The sequence below is a fragment of the Sus scrofa genome, chromosome 12 (assembly GCF_000003025.6).
Source record: "Sus scrofa isolate TJ Tabasco breed Duroc chromosome 12, Sscrofa11.1, whole genome shotgun sequence".
In the NCBI taxonomy this organism is placed as follows: domain Eukaryota; kingdom Metazoa; phylum Chordata; class Mammalia; order Artiodactyla; family Suidae; genus Sus; species Sus scrofa.
In genome coordinates, this window is record NC_010454.4 from 23,704,433 (window position 1) to 23,726,923 (window position 22,491).

At 47.8% G+C, this 22,491-nt stretch overlaps 1 protein-coding gene across 3 annotated transcripts in view; it reads right to left on the reverse strand.

Annotated features, from left to right (window-relative positions):
• SOCS7 (suppressor of cytokine signaling 7) overlaps positions 1–18,995 on the reverse strand; it is a 36,313-nt gene extending 17,318 nt beyond the window's left edge. Inside the window, exons 1-6 of one of the 3 annotated variants that reach the window (NM_001201486.1) lie at positions 17,829–18,630; positions 9,856–9,920; positions 6,480–6,584; positions 5,317–5,418; positions 4,107–4,237; positions 3,443–3,611 (exon numbers count right to left, since the gene is read on the reverse strand). In NM_001201486.1, coding sequence (NP_001188415.1) covers positions 3,443–3,611; positions 4,107–4,237; positions 5,317–5,418; positions 6,480–6,584; positions 9,856–9,920; positions 17,829–18,613 — 1,357 coding nt within the window. In that variant the 5' untranslated portion in view covers positions 18,614–18,630. Of the gene's footprint in view, positions 1–3,442; positions 3,612–4,106; positions 4,238–5,316; positions 5,419–6,479; positions 6,585–9,855; positions 9,921–17,828 lie in introns of all 3 variants that reach the window. The other 2 variants (XM_005654014.3, XM_005654015.3) reach the window with 2 other exon arrangements.

Here is a 22,491-nt window from a genome sequence, read left to right on the forward strand (position 1 = left end):
TGGAAAGAAAGAAGCTGCCTTTAATAACACATAAATCAGGTCTTACAAGGTTTTCGTTAAATAATGAATTCAAGTTAGAAAAAAAGATATAAAAGATTTTTGTTGAGTATGGACACTAACCTTTAAACCACAGACCCTAAAGAAAAAACTGCTCTAGCAAAAGCAAGTTTAAATGACATCCCCTCAAGAAGATCTACAACTTCGAGTATTCACGGAAATGCCCAGGAGAGCCAGGGGCAGCGGTTTTGTGGGTCTCACTCATTCATGTGTGTTAGACACAAAAATCAAATTCTAAGTCTTTTCTTCTTTAATGTCTAAAATCCCATGCCCTGGAGTTCCCACTGTGGCTCAGCAGTAACAAACCCAACTAGCATCCACGAGGTTGTGGGCTCGATGCCCGGCCTCATGCAGTAAGTTAAGGATCTCACACTGCTGTGGCTCTGGCGTAGGCCGGCAGCTGCAGCTCTAGTTCGACCCCTAGCCTGGGAACCTCCATGTATCATGGGTATGGCTCTAAAAAATAAATAAGTAAATAAATAAATATCCCACACCCTGACGTGTTACAAAGATCCCACCCCAAACTTTAGATTCCCCCAAAGCAAAAGGAAACCTGAATTCTCATGGCTTAAAAAGACAACAGGAGTTCCCGTTGTGGTGCAGCGGAAACGAATCCTACCAGGAACCATGAGGTTGCAGGTTCAATCCCTGGCTTCACTCAGTGAGTTAAGGATCTGGCGTTGCTGTGAGCTGTGGTGTAGGTCACAGATGAGGCTCAGATCCTGCACTGCTGTGGCTCCGGCATACGCCTGTGGCTATAGCTCCAATTCAACCCCTAGCCTGGGAACCTCCATATGCCGCAGGTGCGACCCTAAAAAGCAAAAAACAAAAACAAAAACAAAACCCAACAGCTAAAGCACTAAATCCAAAGGAGTCACAAAAGAGATACTAATCCCTCCAGAGAACTGGAGATTTCAGTCTTCCTCTCACCTCTGCAGGATCACATAAAAAGATGAAGACAAACATACCATTGCAGACAAGCAAAAGAAAGGCTCACAAGCTTCTATTAAAAATTCCATTCAGGAGTTCCCGTCGTGGCGCAGTGGTTAACGAATTCGACTAGGAACCATGAGGTTGCGGGTTCGGTCCCTGCCCTTGCTCAGTGGGTTAACGATCCAGCATTGCCTTGAGCTGTGGTGTAGGTTGCAGATGCGGCTCAGATCCCGCGTTGCTGTGGCTCAGGCGTAGGCCGGCGGCTACAGCTCCGATTCGACCCCTAGCCTGGGAACCTCCATATGCCGCGGGAGCAGCCCAAAGAATAGCAAAAAGACAAAAAAAAAAAAATTCCATTCATTCAAGGAAGAAAAGTCCCTCTGAACAAACAGTAATTGGAGAACCATCTGTAACAGTTCTCCCATTCCTGGCACCTCACCTATCAGGGACCTAGAGGTCAAGTGTTTATTCCTCATTTCTATGCCTCAGAATCTTAATAGGTTTATAAAAGCACTTCACTCTGAAATGCTTTGTTTTGCATTTTATTTTGTTTGATTAATTTTTGCTAACTTTTAGGAACAGTGGGTAAACAGACAGTTGTCTACCCCACAGTTTTTGAATTCTCAGGTCTCTGTGGTTTTTGGGTTTTTTTTTTTTTTTTTAGGGCTGCACGCATGGCATATGTAGGTTCCCAGGCTAGGGGTTGAATCGGAGCTGCAGCTGCCAGCCTACACCACAGCCACAGCAACGCCAGATCTAAGCCAAGTCTGCGACCTACACCACAGCTCACGGCAACACTGGATCCTTATCCCACTGAGCGAGACCAGGGATGGAACCCACAACCTCGTGGTTCCTAGTCAGATTCACTTCCACTGTGCCATGACGGGAACTCTGAGGTCTCAGGTCTTCGGACTGAAGTCCCTTTCTCTTTAGGCATCTCTAACGCAGAGGTGGGGGCTGAGGAAAGCTATGCTGACTTAAACAGCTACTTCTTGCCCAACAGGAGAAGCAAACCAAATCAATCCAGCAGAACATGGCTGAGAGCAGGAAAGACGCAGTGGCGCTTAAGAGCATGAAAGAGGATCTTACTTGAAATGCATTATCTAATACAGCTCATTTCAGGTGGATCACCTGTGGGAAGAGTATAAGGAATGGGAGGGGCAAGTCCCGGAAACTCCCCAGAGTTCTACACACTTCTGAAATGTGTAGCAGATTGCCGTGAGCTGTGGTGTGGGTCGCAGACTCGGCTTGGATCCCGAGTTGCTGTGGCTCTGATGCAGGCTAGTGACTACAGCTCTGATTAGACCCCTAGTCTGGGAACCTCCATATGCCGCAAGAAGCGGCCCTAAAAAAGACAAAAATAAACAAATAAAATGTGTAGCAGATTGCAGGAATTTTGACAAAGTAGTATTACTCAGCCCTACCACCAACGACCATCACAAGTTTGAGGCCCACATCAAATACAGAATGCCCCAGGGCAAAGGTAATCCAGGCAGCAGTGCTGAGCAAGTCAGCTTCTAGATATGACTGGACCAGTAAGCACAACCTGATCACAGAGCGGGAGATACTGCCAGGCAGGAAGGTGGACGGTCTAAAGCATGCTGATCCCACAAACTCTCACAGAGTTCTGATGACGACTCCCTATGAGACTCCAAAACTGACCAAAAGAAAGAATGATCCTTCCTGCCTGGCAGAAGAGCTGATGTGACTCAGGCAAAGAAATTTGGAACAGAACAGTCACAGGATCAACACTAAACTCCCCCCTTGCATATATGATTTAATGATAACCATCTCTAGATGGTAAGTTTAATTATGAACCAAAGCTTGAGAGAACTTGTCTAATGGTCCCAGGTTAATTCTTCCTTCTACCAAGAGAGTTTTACTGGCTTTGTTCTGTTCTTTAGTAGTCTTCTTCAGACTCGTCTATTTAGGAGACAAGATACTGAGAATACTTTTATTATTTATTTATTTATTTTTGTCTTTTTGCCATTTCTTGGGCTGCTCCCCTGGCATATGGAGGTTCCCAGGCTAGGCGTCGAAATGGAGCTACAGCTGCCGGCCACAGCCACAGCAACGCGGGATCCAAGCCATGTCCGCGACATACACCACAGCTCACGCCAACGCCGGATCCTTAACCCACTGAGCAAGGCCAGGGATGGAACCCGAAACCTCATGGTTCTTAGTTGGATTCGTTAACCACTGAGCCACGACGGGAATTCCCTGAGAATACTTTTAAATGGAACTCTTACTCTCCTTCCCTGCCCCCACCCGCACCCCCATTTCTTTTACTGATCGAAACCAGTGTCCACATCAATATTCAATTGGGTCTATGAGATTTCCCCCCCTATTTATAGCTCCATTTCTGTGAATCTTTCCAATGAAAAAGTCAGATAGCAAAGGCAGAGAAAGGCAAAGGGGGGAAGAAGGCTTCCTTCAAAGGCGGCACGCTCACCTCGGTAGTGCTCCATTCTAGTGTGATGGGTGATACCCTGTGATCGGAAACTGAGGCTCAGGATGTAACGAGGATCAGAGCTGTCTCGTACCAGGAAAGAACCATCGGGCTTGCCTTTCAGCTTTATCTCTGCATCTTCCCAATTCATCGGCCCCCAATACCAACCACACTGTCGAAGAAGGAGTGGTCAGGTAGTTAACGGAACAGAGAAATGCCAAGGTTTTCAGCACAATCGATCTTCCACAAGAACCCCCCGTTTCCAAAACAATGCAGTAGGTAAACGCCGCTAAGGGCGTCTCAACCATTAGCAACGAACATCAGGCTCATCATACATTTAATCCTTCACAGCAACAGAATAACCCTACAATTCCGTTACCAAGGCCCTACAGAGAAGAGAAGAGGGACACGGGTCGGTTAACTGCCACAATCAGCTTAGACCAGGTAAACATTTCTCCAAAATCTTTCTTCATTATGTTCAGATTTTTCTTTCAGATTCAATTTTATGACCTCTCTTAAAGAACTAATAATGGCAGCATATTGTTTTGTCACTGCAAATGCAGAGGCAAGGACACAACTCTTCCTCTGAAAACAACAAAAGGCGAGACTGGTACAGAAGTAGGAGAATGCGAGAGGAGCAAGCCACCAGTCCTCAGGCACCACCTACCTTCTCCAACTCTCGAAGGCTGGCTGCAAAGCTGCTCGAGTCGGGCCGGTAGAGCGGACACTGGAGGTGCTGGGGAGGCTGGCTGTGCAGGGATTCAGCTGCTCGGGTGGGGGCAATCCGGGGAAATGCATCTGCAGAGCAAGGGAGTGGTGGTCACTTGTTCACCTTCATTGTTCCCAGCCTCAAGCAGACCCTCCCCCCAAAACAGAGATGCTAACTGAAGAGGGGCAAGGCATTAGAAGCTAAGCCGGAAAGGGTGGAAGCCAAAGCAGTGGGGAAAAGCTGGATGGGCTGGGATAAAAAGCTGTGTGGGCTCGTGTAAGCTGTGAAGGATGGGTGGGGGCTTTTAACCCCAGGAAAGGGGCGGAGAGCTGCTCACTAACCTGACTAAGGTGACTACTTCAGGGCCTTCACCAGCCTAGAGCGAATCCAACTTCTCCCACCTCGAGGTGAAGTGCCGGTAAAGCAGCCTTGGAAATAGTGACTCGCTTACTTGCCCAGGAAGGGTACGGATTTTGCCAGGCAAGGACATGTTGCCAGGCAAGCAGAAAAGAATGCTGATTCCATTCTTTTTATTCCTTGGGTACGGAGGGCTGGCAAAGCAGGTATGGGCTACTAAATGCTTGGTACTTATTTACAAGGCTGCAGTAAATAGTAAAAGCTTAGAAAAACCACAAAGCTTTGAAAACCAGCAACATGTTAAACCTCCTCACTCTACTGGAATTAAGGCAGCTTCCTAAGTGATATCTACTCAAGGATGGTCTCAGCAGCAGAGACAAAAAAAATCCAATAGACTTTTTTTTTTTCTTGGCCGTCCCACAGTACATGGAGCTCCAGGGCCAGGGATCACATCAGCCACCATCTCGACCTAAGCCAAAGCTGCGGCAACACCGGATCCTTAACCCACTGTGCTGGGCTGGGAACCCACGCCCCAGTGCTCCTAAGACGCCACCAATCCCACTGCGTCACAGCGGGAGCTCCCCAATAGTTTTTTATGTCTAACAAAAATCAGATGCACCTCCATAAAGAAAATGGGTTAGAAAAACCAGTTCTTGGCCTCATTTCCAAGAAGTTCTAGTCCAGCCAAGGGGATAGTATTTAAGCTTTCTCATAAGTTCTGTTATTTCCACAAATAGATTTCTTCCATCCCTCAAAGGTCTATCACTTTGTACTCCCCCTCTTGCAAGTCTTGCCTCTAAGCTAAGCTAACCTGGGGCATGGGGTGGAGGAGGCGGAGGTAGGGGGAAAGACTGCAGGGAAGACCCCATCGGAGCCACAAGGACAGATGTAGGCAGCGTCCCACTGATATCATCTAGAAAAGAGAAACAAAAGCAAGAGGTTCAGAAATATGAGCGCAGAATGAGCAAGGTGAAGGCTGAGGACAGGGAGAAGGAACCCCAGGCTGCCCACTGGGGTAAGATGGCCTGACCTTCACCCTGTCTTTTTGCACAGAGGGCAATGATCATCTTAATCTGGTTTCCTTTGCTTGAAAGCAGGAAAGCAAGGATATTCTTTTTTTTTTTTTTTTTTTTCTTTTTGTATTTTTAGGGCCACACCCATGGCATATGGAGGTTCCCAGGCTAGGGGTTGAATCGGAGCTGTAGCTGCCAGTCTACACCACAGCCACAGCCACAGCCATGCCGGATCCGAGCCGCATCTGCAACCTACACCACAGCTCACTGCAACGCCAGATCCTTAATCCACTGAGCAAGGCCAGGGATCAAACCTCCGTCCTCATGGTTCCTAGTTGGATTCATTTCCACTGCGCCACAACGGGAACTGCAGCCAGGATATTCTTTAAAGCTTTTTTTTTTTTTTTTTTTTTTTTTTTTTTTTTTTTTTTTTTTTTTGCTATTTCTTGGGCCGCTCCCTCGGCATATGGAGGTTCCCAGGCTAGGAGTCGAATCGGAGCTGTAGCCACCGGCCTACGCCAGAGCCACAGCAACGCTGGATCCGAGCCATGTCTGCAACCTACACCACAGCTCATGGCAACGCCGGATCGTTAACCCACTGAGCAAGGGCAGGGACCGAACCTGCAACCTCATGGTTCCTAGTCGGATTCGTTAACCACTGCGCCATGACGGGAACTCCACGATATTCTTAAAGCTGCCCACTAGCAGTAGATACAGGGCAAGATAAATACTGATCTAAGCACACGTGGACAGTAATGTTCTAGCATGCAGGCAGGAGGAGACCCATTTAACCACTTTGGGAGATGTTTCATGAGATGACCGGGTGCTGAGAAAGGGACAGGAAATAGTTGGGCCATCCGGAGCAACCAAGGAGCTTGTTTGGCTCCAGGCAGAGAACAACAGGTTCACAGCGCGCGCCCTCCCCCTAAGGCAAGAAGGCAGAGAGGGGAGGAGACTATACCTAGGAGGCTGAGGCTTCTTCTTGGAGGAGGAGGGGGAGTTGGAGGGTGTGGAGAGGTCAGGCCCCGCTGAGAGATGTCCACGTCCACAAGTGATACTGTTTCACCTGAGAGATTCATGGAGCAAGCATGTTACAGAAGCGCCTTGCCCAAAGCCAAGGCCAAGAAGCAAAGGGAAGCAAAGGGCAAGCAAGAGAGGCTAGCAGTCTGTGGCTCTCAGGAAACTCAGGATCTAATGCTCCCATGGCTGGATCCCCCCATAACATCTGAGAAGTCAATTGTATTTATTTATTCTTTTTAAGGCCACACCTGCAGCATATGGAAGTTCCTTGCCTAGGGGGTCAAATTGGAGCTGCAGCTGCAGGCCTACGCCACAGCAACACTAGTTCCAAGGCACAGCTTGCAGCAACATCAGATCCTTAACCCACTGATTGAGGCCAGGGATTGAACCCGCATCCTCATGGACACTATGCGGGGTTCTTAACCCACTGAGCCACACAGGAACTCTTGGGAACTCAATTTTAAGTCCTATCATTCCTTTACCCTGATAAAGATCAAGGATCTTTAGGAGAACATGAGACTGACAGTGGAAACACCATCTAATGCTGGCTCTGCCACTGAGGATATAACCTGGAACAAGAAGTCTTCTTTACTCAAATGGAAGCCACACCATTTATTTCTAGACTTGTAAACCAATTTCTGCCTCAGGGAACAAGACAAGCAGCTTGTTACCAGCCCAGATGGACATGGGAAGCAGGTGTCATTAAAATGTAAGAAATGGTGGTAAGCTGAAGGCAGAAAAAGGTCCCAATGTTATCCCTAACTTCTTCCTAAATGGCTTTCCACATTAATTTTTAAATTTTTTTTAGGGTCGCACCTGCAGCATATGGAGGTTCCCAAGCTAGGGGTCAAATCGGAGCTACAACTGCTGGCCTAGGCCACAGCAATGCCACATCCGAGCAGAGTCTGTGACCTACACCACAGCTCATGGCAACGCCAGATCCTTAACCCACTGATGGAGGCCAGGGATCAAACCTGCAACCTCATGGTTCCTAGTCAAGACTCGTTTCCGCTGCGCCATGACGGGCACTCTGCTTGCCACATTTAGATTTTCTAGAATATTCACTCATGAGAGAACCAATCATTTCAGATATCAACTGATTCCTAATAGCTGAGGCTACAAAGGCTGAAAAGTGCACTTAAAACCTTAATAATTCACTTCTTCCTCAGTCAGCCACAAGTCAGGTAAGCCTAGAGGAAGTTTCCCTAGGGGGGGAGGGGGCACATGGTTTCTCTGACTTCCCGGCATGTCCTGCAGTTCTGTCCTCAGCCGTATACACTCCCTCTTGCCGCTCGACCCCATCTACCTTCTCTCCAGCACCAGAGAATGAGGGGTTATTTTATCAACAACAGGTTGATAGCCAAGAATAGGTTTGTTCTTTTTTTCCCCTTTCTTTTTTGGCTGCCCCACCTACGCTGCAGCTGCGGCACTGCCCAGTCCTTTACCCCACTCTGCCGGGCTGGAGATCGAACCTGAGACATGGTGTTGCAAAGATGCTGCCTGATCTGTTGCACCATAGCGGGAACTCCAAGAATAGGTTGGTTCTGGTAGGTCTGATCCACAGGTCATAACTTGGGATTTCTCTAACTTGGCCCTAAGGGTGTAACTTTCAACACCTTTTTCTTATTTAGGAAGCTGAATTGGCCCTTCAGCTAGAATTTTAATGTTTCCCAGTTAAGAAAATGAGGAAACGAGTATCTCTAAAAGGCCAGGGGACTGGGCCTTCAGAATCTTTATACAGTTGTGTTTTGTTTCGTTTTGTTTTTTGCTTTTTTAGGGCCACACATGTGGCATGTGGACGTTCCCAGGCTAGGGGCTGAATCGGAGCTGCAGCTGCTGGCCTATGCCACAGCCACAGCAATGCCTGATTTGAGCCACATCTGTGACCTACACCACAGCTCACCAGCAAGACCGGATACTTAACCCACTGAGTGAGGCCAGGGATCGAACCCGTGTCCTTGTGGACACTGGTCAGGTTCGTTACCACTAAGCCACAAGGGCAACTCCCACATACAATTTTTTAACAAAGGCCTTGAACACTAACTGAGATAAGCGAAAAAGCTCTTCCAAAAGTCATCAGTGGACATTCTAGGAACTCATCACACAGCTCAATAACTGAGGGCCTAGCTGCCCAGAGCAATGCAATGAGCCAGGCAGCTGTGTTTCTGGAAGGTCAGAGAGGTCTAGATCGGAGGTAGTTTAGCATTTAAAGGATGTAATTCAAGAGAGCTAAGGCTCTTTGAAAAAAGAACATGGAACCTGAAACTACAAATATGGGTTTTATCGTTTTAAAAAGGAAACAACTATTAACTAGGAAGACATTCTGCTACAGGTTAAGATCCTGTAATTCTTGGCTTGGGAGAAGAACAGAGGCCCTCCTTCCCCATCTGTGCCTATCACAGGCACCAACTCACCTGACAGCTCATGGTGGTCTACCCAGGAATGGGGGTTCCACGAGCCTGCTTAACATTTTCCTGGAAATGTCTGTTCCCAGATCACATTTTTTGCAGTCATCTTTTTGAGGGACACAACAGCCCAAAGAGCTTGAAACTGGGATTCGGTTTACAGGCTTCTCGGCCATGCCTGGTGAGGAGCACTGAGTTTCTGTGACGGAAGGCTCTGTGCTCCAGAACGCCCTCTCTCCAGCTCATTTAAGCAGGAGCTTCGCACCTGACTCACATAACAAACAGTCTCCCTCTCAGAAAGAGCCCTCCTTTGAAGGAGAAGGCAAAAGGACATTTGCCCGCTTTCCTACTTTAGCAACTGTGTTCCCTGCTGCAAGAGGAGACACTTAAATTGGATACAATGAAGAACGCTAACAGCTGCAAGAACTGCTAGCCCCTATAATGGGTTAGACAAGAGTTCATGTGATTCCCTTTGCCCCAAGTCTTTAAAAATAGACCAGATCCTCATGGATCATGTTTATTAGATAATCCATGAACTCCTTTCATGGAAGCAGGCACAAGAATTGCATGACTTCTAGAGAGTCCTTCATGCACTATGAGCCCATAAATCCGTAATCCCTACTTTTAATTTATATGTGATGGCCCTGAACTAAAACACTGCATAACTGCTAGGGCCACCTAATTACCAGCCAGCAGTCTCTACCTCAAACTATAAAGCATCCAAAGTCAAGAACACATTCCACACCATAAAAATAGCCTCACCCCAAAGCCAGCGGGCGCGGAAAGAAGAAAATAACTGCAGACATGCCTGAAGCTCCCTCCCTCTGTGATGCATCTGCAAGTGCTTCCTGACAGGTCTCAGAACATTGCCACTTTCAGGTATCAGAAGAAAAAGAAAGCAATCGCCCTTACCTGTGAACAGGGGGCTGAAGGAGACTGGAGAAAAGGCACTTTGAGTTCTTGTCAACCTGGGTTTCCTGGGGGTGAGAAAGCACAGAGGGAGAATGAGGCGGGGCATGAACACACATGCATTGAAGTCACTGCAACACTCAATTCCAGATGCACAGAAAAAAACAAAAGCAAATCCTAGTCATTGTCAGCCACACTTCTGTAATAAAGCCTAAAATTTCAAGGGGGAGAATGAAATAATTAAGGCAATTCCTTAAATAGATCTGGCTACAGAATTCACCAGCCTACAAAGCAGTAAGAAATCTCTTTGGATCTTTCCACGCCCAGCACATTAAAAGAGTAAAACACCTTGAGTGTAATTAGTAAGTCCATTTCTGGAGGAAGGAAGTCGGATGCAGAACTGATTTTCACATGGAAGCTAAAAGGAAGGTTCTTGCCCTGAACAGGTGCCATCTCAGAGCAACAGCTTTCACCCTGGGCCTGCCCCTAGGATCAGGAGGTCCCGAAGTGAACCGGCCAAGATCTGGGGGCTTGAGAAGAGCACCCCAGGACGAACATACAACCTTTTTTTTTTTTCTTTCTTTTTCTTTTCCGGCCATCCCTCAGCATTTGGAGTTCCCTGGCCAGGGATCAAATCCAAGCTGGAGCTGCAACCTATGCCATAGCTGCAGAAATGTCAGATCTTTAACCCAATGTGCCAGGACAGGGATCGAACCCGAGCCCCTGCTGCTGCAAAGACATCATTGATCTTGTTGCACAACAGCGGGAACTGCTACACATGCAATCTTCGACCAGTAACACCTCTGGTTTCTACACAAATGCCCCAAGCTACGGGTCAAAGGCACTGGAGAACAAGGGGGCCTCTTTGAGTGAGGGGCTCTACCCAAAGAAGGCAGCCCCCTCCCCTAAGCTGCTGGTCACAGCGCTCTCCTATGACTGCTCCTATTTTTTTTTTCTTTGTCTTTTTGCCTTTTCTAGGGCCACTCCCACGCCATATGGAGGTTCCCAGGCTAGGGGTCGAATCGGAGCTGCAGCTGCCAAGCCTTCACCAGAGCCACAGCAACGCGGGATCCGAGCCGAGTCTGCAACCTACACCACAGCTCACAGCAACACCGGATCCTTAACCCACTGAGCAAGGCCAGGGATTGAACCCGAAACCTCTCGGTTCCCTAGTTGGATCTGCTAACCACTGCACCATGACGGGCACTCCATGACTGCTCCTTGATGCTGCTCCCAACCACCTGGAAAACCCAGCTCTCCCATGAAAATACTCCAAAGGTAACTTCACTTTGCACCAATTTCCACTGGTTTTTTAGTGAGAAATGAAAAAAAAATCCAAAAGATTCTGATAAAGACTTTCTGGCTAGCCCTGTGCTAGGTTCAAAAAGTCCACCTCGGGATGACTGAAATGACTACAAGGGAAAGAACTTGTGAAGGCAATGAAAAGAGGTCTACTTTGGGGCAAAGGCTATGATTTTGACATTTGTCAAAATTATTAAAACCGAGAACGGAAAAAGGTGAATTTTAGGACGTTCACTTGTGGTGCAGCAGGTTAAGAATCCAGAGTTGCCGCAGCTGGGGTGCAACTCATAACTGTAGCGTGAGTTCGATCCCTGGCCCGGGAACTTCCACGTGCCGAGAGTGCAGCCAAAAAAACCAAAGAGAACTTTAGGTGGTATATAAATTATATCTCAATAAATCGGACTTTAAAAAAACAATTCCACTGCCAAATTTAACGCCTGACTCCACGCCTTGTAGCCGGCTCACTTTCCAAAATTACTCTCATCCAAAGGACTGAGTAAGACTTCAACTGCACCAATAGACTAGGGCAGAAGCAAAGAAAATCCAAAATGAAATCCTATTTAAAATTATTTAACTTTGGAAGTTTTTTTTTTTGTCTTTTTTTGCTATTTCTTGGGCCGCTCCCGCGGCATATGGAGGTCCCCAGGCTAGGGGTTGAATCGGAGCTGTAGCCACCGGCCTACGTCAGAGCCACAGCAACGTGGGATCCGAGCCGCGTCTGCAACCTACACCACAGCTCACGGCAACGCCGGATCGTTAACCCACTGAGCAAGGGCAGGGACTGAATCCGCAACCTCATGGTTCCTAGTCGGATTTGTTAACCACTGCGCCACGACGGGAACTCCTAACTTTGGAAGATCTTTATGCATATACGTTTTAACACAGGTGTCTGCACTACTCAGAACTCACTTCAAACAGAATTTCAAAACCATACTGTGAAGACCTCACTCAGAAATAGCCAGACGCTGGATTCCCTCTCCTGACCTGTCTCACACTCCCACTGCCACCACCTCCACGCTGCCTTCTGGGGCCTGCTGTGAACACCTTGCACGTGGCACACCCAGGAGAGGTGACTGCATCTGAACAAGACACGGCACACATAGCCCCTCTATTTATGAAAGTTGCTCATGGCAGTCTGCACCTTAGTCCTGACACTCCAGAGGCCTGGAATGGCAAGTTAATTCCACTGGACATGAACTTGAAGACTCAAGAGCTTCCAAGCTGATTTCTGTTCCATAACTCGTGGATACAACATTAAACTCAGCAAGCAGAAGCCTAAAGCACTGGCCTTTCAAAGGGTTCACACCTCAGCCATTTGGCCGTTTGCCTCTTTTGAAAGGAAGCTGCATTACTCTGCCATCTGCCCATGCTGAGGACGGGCCTCCTGAGTGCCAAGCACTGAAGAACAGCAGTACCCAAAAGCACACATCTTGCGGAGGCCTTCTCACTCCAGCTCATCTTCTCCCCGCCCCCAGCATTCAGAAGAAGAAAATCATAGCTTCTAAGATCTAGAAAAAGAAATGCATATGACTCTAAACCCAGGCAGAGCCATCTGAGAGCCTTGGAATGGCTCTTTCTGGCAAATAAAGGGGCCCCAGAGCTGGAAGCTTAGACAGGGAGAAGGTCTAAGAGGCTGAAAGGCTAATAATAAACGAGTGCTTCCTTCGCTCTTTGGGGAGATATTGTCTAACTAAAAATCCAAAGCAGTTTCTGTCTCAAGGATCCTGAGAGCATGCTAATGACAGTCATTCATGAAAAGACCAATCTAGACAACCATAAAAAAAACAAAGCAAGGGAATGATTAATAGAAAATTGAAGATGGTGGTTCCACGGGGGAGGGGAGAGCTGTAAACGGGAAGTAACACACCGGGGTCTTTAGAGGTACTGATGACATTCGATTTGTTAAGCCTAGTGGTGGGTGTACATTTCGTTGTTATTCTAGTACATACCCTTTATACATCTCCTTGTGTATACAGGAAACATTTAAAATGATAACCATTCTAAGCTGGATATGCTGTTTTTTGGAGAGCAACATGAATAATAGGACCACAGATAACCTTCCCCCCTCCCCCCATTTTTGGCTGCCTTGCAGCATATGGAGTTCCCAGGCCAGGGATCAGATTTCAGCCGTAGTCTCAACCTAAGCAGCAGCTGCCATGGCAACACCAGATCCTTAACCCACTGTGCTGGACCGAGGATTGAACCTGTGTCCCAGTGCTCCCAAGACACCACTGACCCCACTGCACCACATCGGGAACTCCCAGTTAACGTTTTTAACTAACTCTTCTATCTGCTACATTCCCGTGTTATTTTACTTCTCCCCAGATCACCTTAACAAACATCAGGGTACAAAGTTAAGCCACTGTAACTCTGCCAGTGGGCTATTAGCATCTCAGCAGCGAAAGACCTGAGGGGTGGGGTAGGGTAGGACTTGGCGGGCGAGGCCTAGGTGGCAGAACAAGACCTTAGGTTAAAGCTTTTCTTTGAGGCTAGCAGTCCAGTGTCAGCTATGCACCGCGTGTGCTGCAGGTAACAGAGATAGGACGCCTCTGTCCATTTCCTCTCTGTAAATCACTACTGGTATGGCAACAGGTGTGTGGGATAAAAGGCATTAAAAGCACTACACTAGACAGGCGGACAACACACTGATACAACCATTGCCACTGTTTAAATTCCTTGAAACCTAAACTATAAACAATGAAAGAGTATTGCTCTCCCACGCTTGTGCATAAATCCCCTCGACAGTGTCTTAAGTCTTACACGTATCCTTTTTTAATTTCTAAAGTAGGATGTCCACAGGAGTTCCCATTGTGGCCCAGCAGAAAAGAACCCAACTAGAATCCACGAGGACATGGGTTCAATCCCTGGCCTCGCTTAGTGGGTTAAGGATCTGGTGTTGCTGTGAGCTGTGGTGTAGGTCGAAGACTTGGCTTGGATCCCGAGTTGTGGTGCAGGCTGGCAGCTGCAGCTCTGTTTCGACCCCTAGCCTGGGAACTTCCATATGCCCGGGGTGCAGCCCTAAAAAGCCGAGAAATAAAGTAGGATGCCCAAATATCAGGTTTTGCAGCCACAATGTACCTCTGCCCCTGTTAAAGCACACAGTGCCAAGTTAGCCAGGCTGTGCCATTTCCAACACATCATAAGCCAGTGTCTGTTCATGTGCTACAGGCACAAAAACCATGTGTTCATTTTTAGTTCCAATACACAGACATCTGTGCAACAAGGTCAGATCCAAAACTCCACCATAAACCAACTAAAGAATCTATGGAGGGAACTTCCAGGGAAAAGCCCAGAAGCGTAGCCCAAGGTCTAAAACCTTAGGAATGTCAGTGGGCAAAACGTTAAGAAGTAAAAGACGCAAGAGCCAAATGGACAGAGATTTCTGAAGCCAGGCTGCTCATTCCAAAAGAAAGGTGCCAGCCACAACCACTCCATGGAAAAACAGTTAAAAAGATCAACAGAGTATGGACCCAAAATCCAGACATAAAGTCAGACCCTCCTCACCACACCACCAAATCTTGCTCTCAGCTCTTTCTCAAAAAAAAAAAAAAAAAAAAAAAAAAGAAAGAAAGAAAAAAAAGAAAACCTCCCTTAGACTTGAAGACCCAAGAAAACAGAGAAAAGGGTTTCTCATGTCTGCCAGGTCTGTCCACGACAGCAGGGCCCCAGACTGATGCCAAGGCAGCCTGCATCTCTTTCCAGAATTGTATCTTTTTTTCCCAAACAAATAGATAGGCAACCACTACAGAACTGTTCTCCATTTTTCCTCCTCACAACTTTGAAGACTGCCATTAATAGCCTCAATTGTTACATATGAAGAAAAACAAACCTAGAGAAGTGAACAAGGTACCCATTTCCAACCAAGTGTGCGTTATGTAATGATTCAAAAAAGTCGGATCAAATACTATTTCTCACCAAATACAAAGGAAGACAATCAGCTCAACATATGTGAAACAGACAAGGGAACTCACTGGTTTTCCTGAAATAGCAAGCCTATATAACACCGAAGCCCACAGGCATCAAGCCCAGCTCTCTGAATTCCAACATATGTGTGTGTTACACAGCCTAGCCCAGTTCTCCAAAACAGAAACCTGATTAGCTGGTGGGCCCATTTCTTCCCTCACTTCAAAAGAGTTCTCTAAGTTAACTCGTACTAGACTTAAGACTCAGTACATCCAGGAAGGTCAACTTAGCATCTGAAAGGAAATAAAGTCTTGCTTCAAGTTAAAACATAGAAACTGTTTAGCTTTAAAATGATTCGAAGAGGTACTTTCTAGTGACAGCGATGGGGAGAGGTAGATACTGAGAAGAGCAAAGAGAATCATGCCCAGAGGTTATTGTAAAAGCCCCGAATTACACAGCAAAGATGCAGAGATTCATAATTAACTCCAGCCAACAATAAGAAGGCAGACACATACCTTCTAGCAAAAGACTGACATTTCTCATGGCTTTCAGGTCCTACCAATCAAAACAAGAGAACAAGCAAAAAATCCAAACTTATCCTTCCTTCCAACAGGGCGGATTTATGAAGGAGGTGCAGAGCCATAGAAATCACAACTACCCTGGCCAGACTTACCAAGTTTCTCACAGTGCGAGGCTGCCAGCAAGACTGGCACATAGTAAGCTGCGGAAAAGCTAACAAGCAAATCTAACAGCACCAAGTCCTAAGCATTTTTTTTTAAATCACCAGTTCCATCATAATGCTTTTCCTCCAAAAGCACAAAATATTCCCTCTCAGTTTCTCTTGTCTTCACTCTATTTCTATAAGGACAGGAACAAGACAGGAATCACTCCCATTTTACAGACTGAAAAAGGGGGGGGCATGAAGACGGCAAAATTGGCCTGCATCCCACAGCTGCCATTGGATTCCTAAATGGAATCGAGATGGTCACATTCTCTGTGCAACATGCTGCCTCCTAACAGCAGTCAACCAAACGTTCATACAGGAAGACCTAGCTCTTTTCCAATTCATCAGAAGAGCTCTTGGACCAAGAAATGTAATTCTCCAGTGCCCTGCACTAAGCTTCTTTGCAGAGCCACAGCCCAATGTGCTCTGCAGTAGAAATCTGTATTGTGCTTACTGTGAGGCTTGGTGACAAGAGAAGCCAATGACCATTAAATTCTGCTTCCAAAGGCAAAAACCCGTATGATGTTATATGTCTTTTCCTCTTCCTAATCTATTAGACGTAGCAGCTAATTTCACGCCACACCTCATATTTGGTGTCTCTGGAATCTTAGACCAAGTCCTGGTCAATATGGAACAAAGGCAAGACAAACCACAGGAAAATTAGCAATCTATCCTGTCGTTACCCACAGCTTCCATCCTGCCCTCCCCTCCGCACCCCCCAGCTGATGAAAATTTCATCTAAACTGGTTAAGTGGGGCATCAAATGCAGAGTCTCCCACAAAAAAAGCTGTTTCAGCAGCCACACACTTTTTCAGACCCGAGCGCCCAGCATGAGCTCACTGCCAGGCAGATGCGGAAACATACGTCTACCTGAACGGGCAACAGACATCTGCCTACTGATTTCTTTCTGGAGTTTAGGTTTGGTCTGAACCCAGGATGAGCCCCTGGCACAGCTGTTCAGAGACGGCAACAAAATCAAACTGATCCCACACTTTCCTCTGGGAGTACAAGTTCTCGTGAAAAGAGAAGTCCATGGATGAGTGATTCCAGTCCAGATCATACCTCAGAACCAACTGGGGAGTTTTTTAAAAATTGGAATTCTGGGGCCCTCTGATCTTTTCCCAGAGCATTCCACGTGATACTGGGGCACAGTAAAGTTCTGTTTATTTGTCTGTTTTTTCAGCCTTGGGTTGTGACTGTCAGGATGTCTCACGAACCCATCACAGGAGCTGCACCAAAACCAGTTCCAATCTTTCTAAGAACCCACTCAGCAGTGCACACCACAAGGGCAATACAAACAACCTACAGATCTAACACTGGATTCAACCCTTCAGAAATGCAGGAAAAAACTCCACGTCTAAGTTTGGAATCTTCATCAACTGGCCTAGAACTCATGTATCAATGCCTATAGCTCATACTTAGAATTCTCATATGGGCTTGAGAAAAGCAATTTTTTCTCCCAGTGGTCAGCACACAGGCTGGGATACCAAGCACACCTAAGCGACCAACCAAGAAAACATTAAAACTGTGAATAGAGCTGCCCAACTGACTGCTGCAGGCCTATAACCTCACAAGTCTGTCCTATCATCTCTACACATGAGTGTGAAGGGAGTGGGGTGCTGGTACACAGAAGAATCAGCAAGGGAGTCAAAACGCAACATCAACTTTTTTGCCCCAGAGGGCCCACATTTCCAGCAAGCTCTCTGCCAGGGGTTAGGATAGATAAGATACCTTGTAAAAACTTTAAAAGCTGGGCCAGGGTAGGCGTGTGGGGAATGATTTCAAATTATCTCCTGATTAGAGAAATTCTAACCAGCTGAGAAGTCTCACCTGGGAGTGAATTCTCAGAGTGAATGCTGCTCCCACAATGGGCGCTGACCTAATGAGCAATGTCACCACCTTTAGCCCGCAGTCTCTGCCTCCTTATGAAGACCATTGCCTAAGCACTGTCAGGATCGTGTTAGCAGTACAATAAAAGGGAAAATGAAAGAAGAAGGGGGAAGTTTATCAGGCAGCCCGCCCGCCCGCCCGCCCCAGCCGGTCTCACCTCCCGGTGTCCAGCTCCCGGCCCGCAGAGCCTCCCATGTCTGTCAGGCTCCCAGCTGAAGCAGCCAGCTCTCCAGAAGGCCTCTTGCCGGCCCCATCCCCACCGCCGGAGCCACCGTTGCAGCTCTTCGTGCGAAAGAGGCGACTGAGGCGAATTTTGAGGGAGCCCTTCCGAGAAGGGCCCGCGAGCGGCCGGAGGGGCCCAGGAGGAGGTGGGGGCGGGGGAGGTTGCTGCTGCTGTTGCTGCTGCTCCCCTCTACTCAGGCGCCCTGGAAGGACCAAGTCCTGCATTGGGAAGGGCACCGGGGGTAATTCAGGGCCAGGGGGCTGCAGCAGAAGCCGGCCGCCCCCTCCTCCTCCGCGGCCCGGGCTGCTGAGCTCCTCTTCCGAGCAGCTGTTAGTCTCCAGGCTCTCGGCCTCCGACTCCAAGCCCTCTAGGACCAGCAGCGCGTCGCTGGTTTCCGTGGGGTCCTCCCCGGCCTGCGGGGCGGCAGCAGGCGGCTGGGGCTGCGGAGGGGGCGGCTGCGGGGGGCACGGACATGGGCAGCAACCCCCGCTGACCGTCTTGACTCCCGGCCCCGCCGACTGCCCGAGCCCCAGGGCCGCCAACTGCGCCTCTAGTCCAGCTGCCGGACCCCAGGTCCGCTCGAGCGCCAACCCCGGAGGCAGGGCCTTGGGGTCCAGAGCACAGCGGTGCCGGGGACACAGCAGTTCTGAGGGTCCCGGATCCGGGGCCGCCTCCGCGTCCTCCTCCTCCGGCGGCCGACCCACGTTGCGGAACACCATCAGCTGCGGCGGCCTGGAGCCCCGCGGGCCGGGCCGCGCGAGGAAGGGTGGCGGCGCGGGGCCATGGCCCGGGGGCGGCGGCGGCGGGCCTGGCTCGGGGGCCGCCTCTCCATAGCCGAGCAGGCGGCTCAGGACGCGGTACGAAGCGGCCGCCGCCGCCGCCTCGCCATCCCGGAGTTCGGCCCCCTGCATCGGGGAGAGGGAGGGAGGGCGGGCGGCTGGGAGCCGGGCTGGGGTGGGGACTAGGCCGGGCCCCGCCGGAGCCCCGCCCGCCGCGGCCCCCGGAGCGACAGCGCTAACGGCCACCGCGGCCTCTGCCTCATACAGGGGGCGGGGGGCGCGCGGAGCCCAGCGCGAGCCCAGGCCGCGCGCCGCCGCCGCCGAGCCCCGCCCCTGGTGGCGTCACTTCCTGGCGTGATAGCCACGCCCCTTTCCCCAGAGCTTGCTCGCGCAGGCCTCTACGGAGCGTGACGTTGCGCGCGGCCTGGGCTGCGATTGGCAATGGGCTTCTTCTCGCCTAGCAGTTAGCCCCCTACTGCGACCCCGGTTTTTCACTTCCCAGGTGCTCAGGCCGAGCCCCCCCCCAACCCGCGGGTAAGGTGGGGTGGCCCTGGGAAGCCTAAGCTAGTCCTGGAAGAGAGCCGCTGACCCTGGGAGGACAGTACCCCTGGCTCCGGTCCCTCCTGTGCCGCTTGCGATGTGCGACTGTGGCCACGTCGTTTGTTCATTGATTAACTGTATTTTCCCCCCTCCCTTGGCATCTAGTGAGTATTTATGAAATGACACATGAATAACATGTTCTAGACCAGGACATGTGCTGATAAGTGTTGAACAGCTGATTGTCAAGAGAAAACGGGAATGTATGCATATATATATACACACACACAAATTTATCATAAATTGTGCTGATGTAAAGGATGTGAAGCACAGAATTTACAAATAATAATGTACAACTGCAAATTCCTTATAACCAATTGATTCTCACAGAATGCTTTCATTGATTTTTGCCAGACTCCTGTATGGGTGGCCAACCTGTCGTTTCAGTTGACTGGAGAATACAATTGTGACATAGATGTTAGTTGATGTTCTCTGCATCAGTGTAAGAGGGAAGTGAAAAAACAAAGACTTCTTAACTGTCCATTATGGAAGCGACTTCTTTGCTGAATTGGAAAATTGTTTTCAAATACTGAAAGAATATTTCCTGAGTTTCTGTGCCATACACAATGTAATGGCTGCAGATATAACACGTTCATGTAAAATCTTAAATATTGGAGTTCCCACTGTGGTGCAGTGCGGCACAGGGGTAAATGATCCAGCTTGTCTCTGTGAAGGCGTCTGTTGCATCCCCAACCCTGCGCAGTGAGTTAAGGATCCGGCATTGCTGCAGAGGCATAGGTCAAAGCTCTAGCTGGAATTCAGTCCCTGGCCCAGGAACTTCCATATGCTGGGGGTGTGACCAAAAAAGAAAAAAAACCTTAAGTATTAACATTTTCTCCATCACTTTCTTAAATTTAGATAATTAACAAAACAAATCAAGTCCCAGTTTGTAGCATTTGCAGATTTTCATGGTGCAAAGACTTCCAATGCAAGGCTCATTTCAATTGACCATCATGACTTTACTGAACACAGAGTGTACTTTTTTTTTTTTTTTTTTTTTTGGCTTTTTAGGGCCGCACCAACAACATATGGAGGTTCCCAGGCTAGGGGTCAAATTGGAGCTGTAGTTGCTAGCCTACACCACAGCAACGCTGGATCCAAGCCTCGTCTGCGACCTACACCACAGCTCATGGCAATGCCAGATCCTTAACCCACTGGGCGGGGCCAGGGATCCAACCCGAAACCTCATGTTTCCAAGTTGGATTTGTTTCCACTGCACCACGACAGAAACTCCACATAGAGCATACTATTATGCAGTAGTTTCATCATGCAGATATAATAACACAAATAACCTCTAGACCATAGGTTAATAATAACAAAACTTACTAGGAAGTGATGAGTTAGGGATATTTATTACCTTTGTTTTTAGTATATTTAATTATAACCTTGTATAATTTAATTTTTAATAGTTGGCTGTATTTAACAGCTGCCTTGCAAAATTTCTGAAATCTTAACAATTGGCTTTCCCAAGCCTGTATGAGGCAGCTCCACAGTACCATTAGACCTCAGTTTTCTCATCTGCAAAATAGAGATAAGGATTACTCCTTTGCTTCCTTGTGGGCATGCTCTGCAGATCAAATAAGATTAAGATCGTGTAGAGGAAGTATGACTGGAAACAGGGAGACCAGTCTGGAAACCATTGCAATGGTCCCCAAGAGATGTTGAAGGATGCAATGGTTAAGGAGGAAGGATCACAGCAGTCCCACTCCTGGGCATATATCTGACAAAACTACAATTCAAAAAAATGCATGCACCCGTATGTTCATAGCAGCACTATTCACAATAGTGAATTCACAAGACATGGAAACCACCTAAATGTCCATCGACAGATGAATGGATTAAGAAGATGTGGTTTCAAAAGAAAAAGACATGGTTCATATATACAGTGGAATACTACTCAGCTGTAAAAAAGAACGAAATCATGTCATTTGCAGCAACGTGGATGCAACTAGAGATTCTCATACTAAGTGAAGTACTTCAGAAAGAGACAAATGCCATAGTATATCACTTATAGTGAATCTAAAATACGGCACAAATGAACCCATGTACAAAACAGAAACAGGATCACAGACATAGAGAAGAGATCTGTGGTTGCCAGGGGGGAAGGGGAAGGAGTGGGATGCACTGAGAGTTGGGGGTTAGTAGATGCAAACTATTATTTGGACTGGATAGGCAATGAGATACTACTGTATAGCTATTTCTCTTCTTTTCTCCAGAAACCTAAGTGACACCTAAGAGGTAGCTGAGGGAGAGAGGGTAGAAAATATAAACTTTGGAGTCTGAGCTGTTTTGAATGCTACCGCACTTTTTAGAATTATGTGACCTTAGGTAAGTAACTCTGAGCTTCAGTTTCTTTATGAGCAGGGAAACTATATCCAGTCTCTTGGGACAGACCATGATGGAAGATAATATAAGAAAGGGAATGTATATATATGTATGACTGGGTCCCTTTGCTGTGCAGCAGGAACTGGCATAACATTGTAAATCAACTATACTTTAATAAAAAGAAAAAAAAAGGAGGGAGGATCAGCCAGCAAAATTTAGCAACTTTAGTATCTGAAGGTGCACTGAGGGGAAGATGATCAAGGATCTGCTATGAATTTTACAGCCAGAGAGACCTTTTTATTTTTATTTTATTTTGCTTTTTAGGGCCACACCTGTGGCATATGGAGGGTCCCAGGCAAGGGGTCGAATTGGAGCCGCAGCTGCAGGCCTACACCACAGCGGCTGGCAATGCCAGATCCTTAATCCACTAATGGAGGCCAGGGATGGACCCTGAATCCTCAGGGATACTAGTCAGGTTCATTACCACTGAGCCACAGTGAACTTTTTAAAACAAATATTCGCCAAGAGCCTGTGAATTGTAAGTCTTCATGGTTTCTCATTGTTCTTAGGCTAAAGACAAAATTCCTAAGGAGGCCTAGACCCCTAGCCTGGGAACTTCCATATGCCATGGGTATGCTAACCAGGCATAAAAATTCATCTCATTCTGTACAACAGAATTAATAACTGTCTTTGCTCATAAAGAAACTGAAGCTCAGAGTTACTTACCTAAGGTCACATAATTCTAAAAAGTGCGGTAGCATTCAAAACCAGCTCAGACTCCAAAGTTTATATTTTCTACCTTCTCTCCCTCAGCTACCTCTTAGGTGTCACTTAGGTTTCTGGAGAAAAGAAGAGAAATCGCTACAGGATCATGGAACACTGGAGCCCTAAGAAGA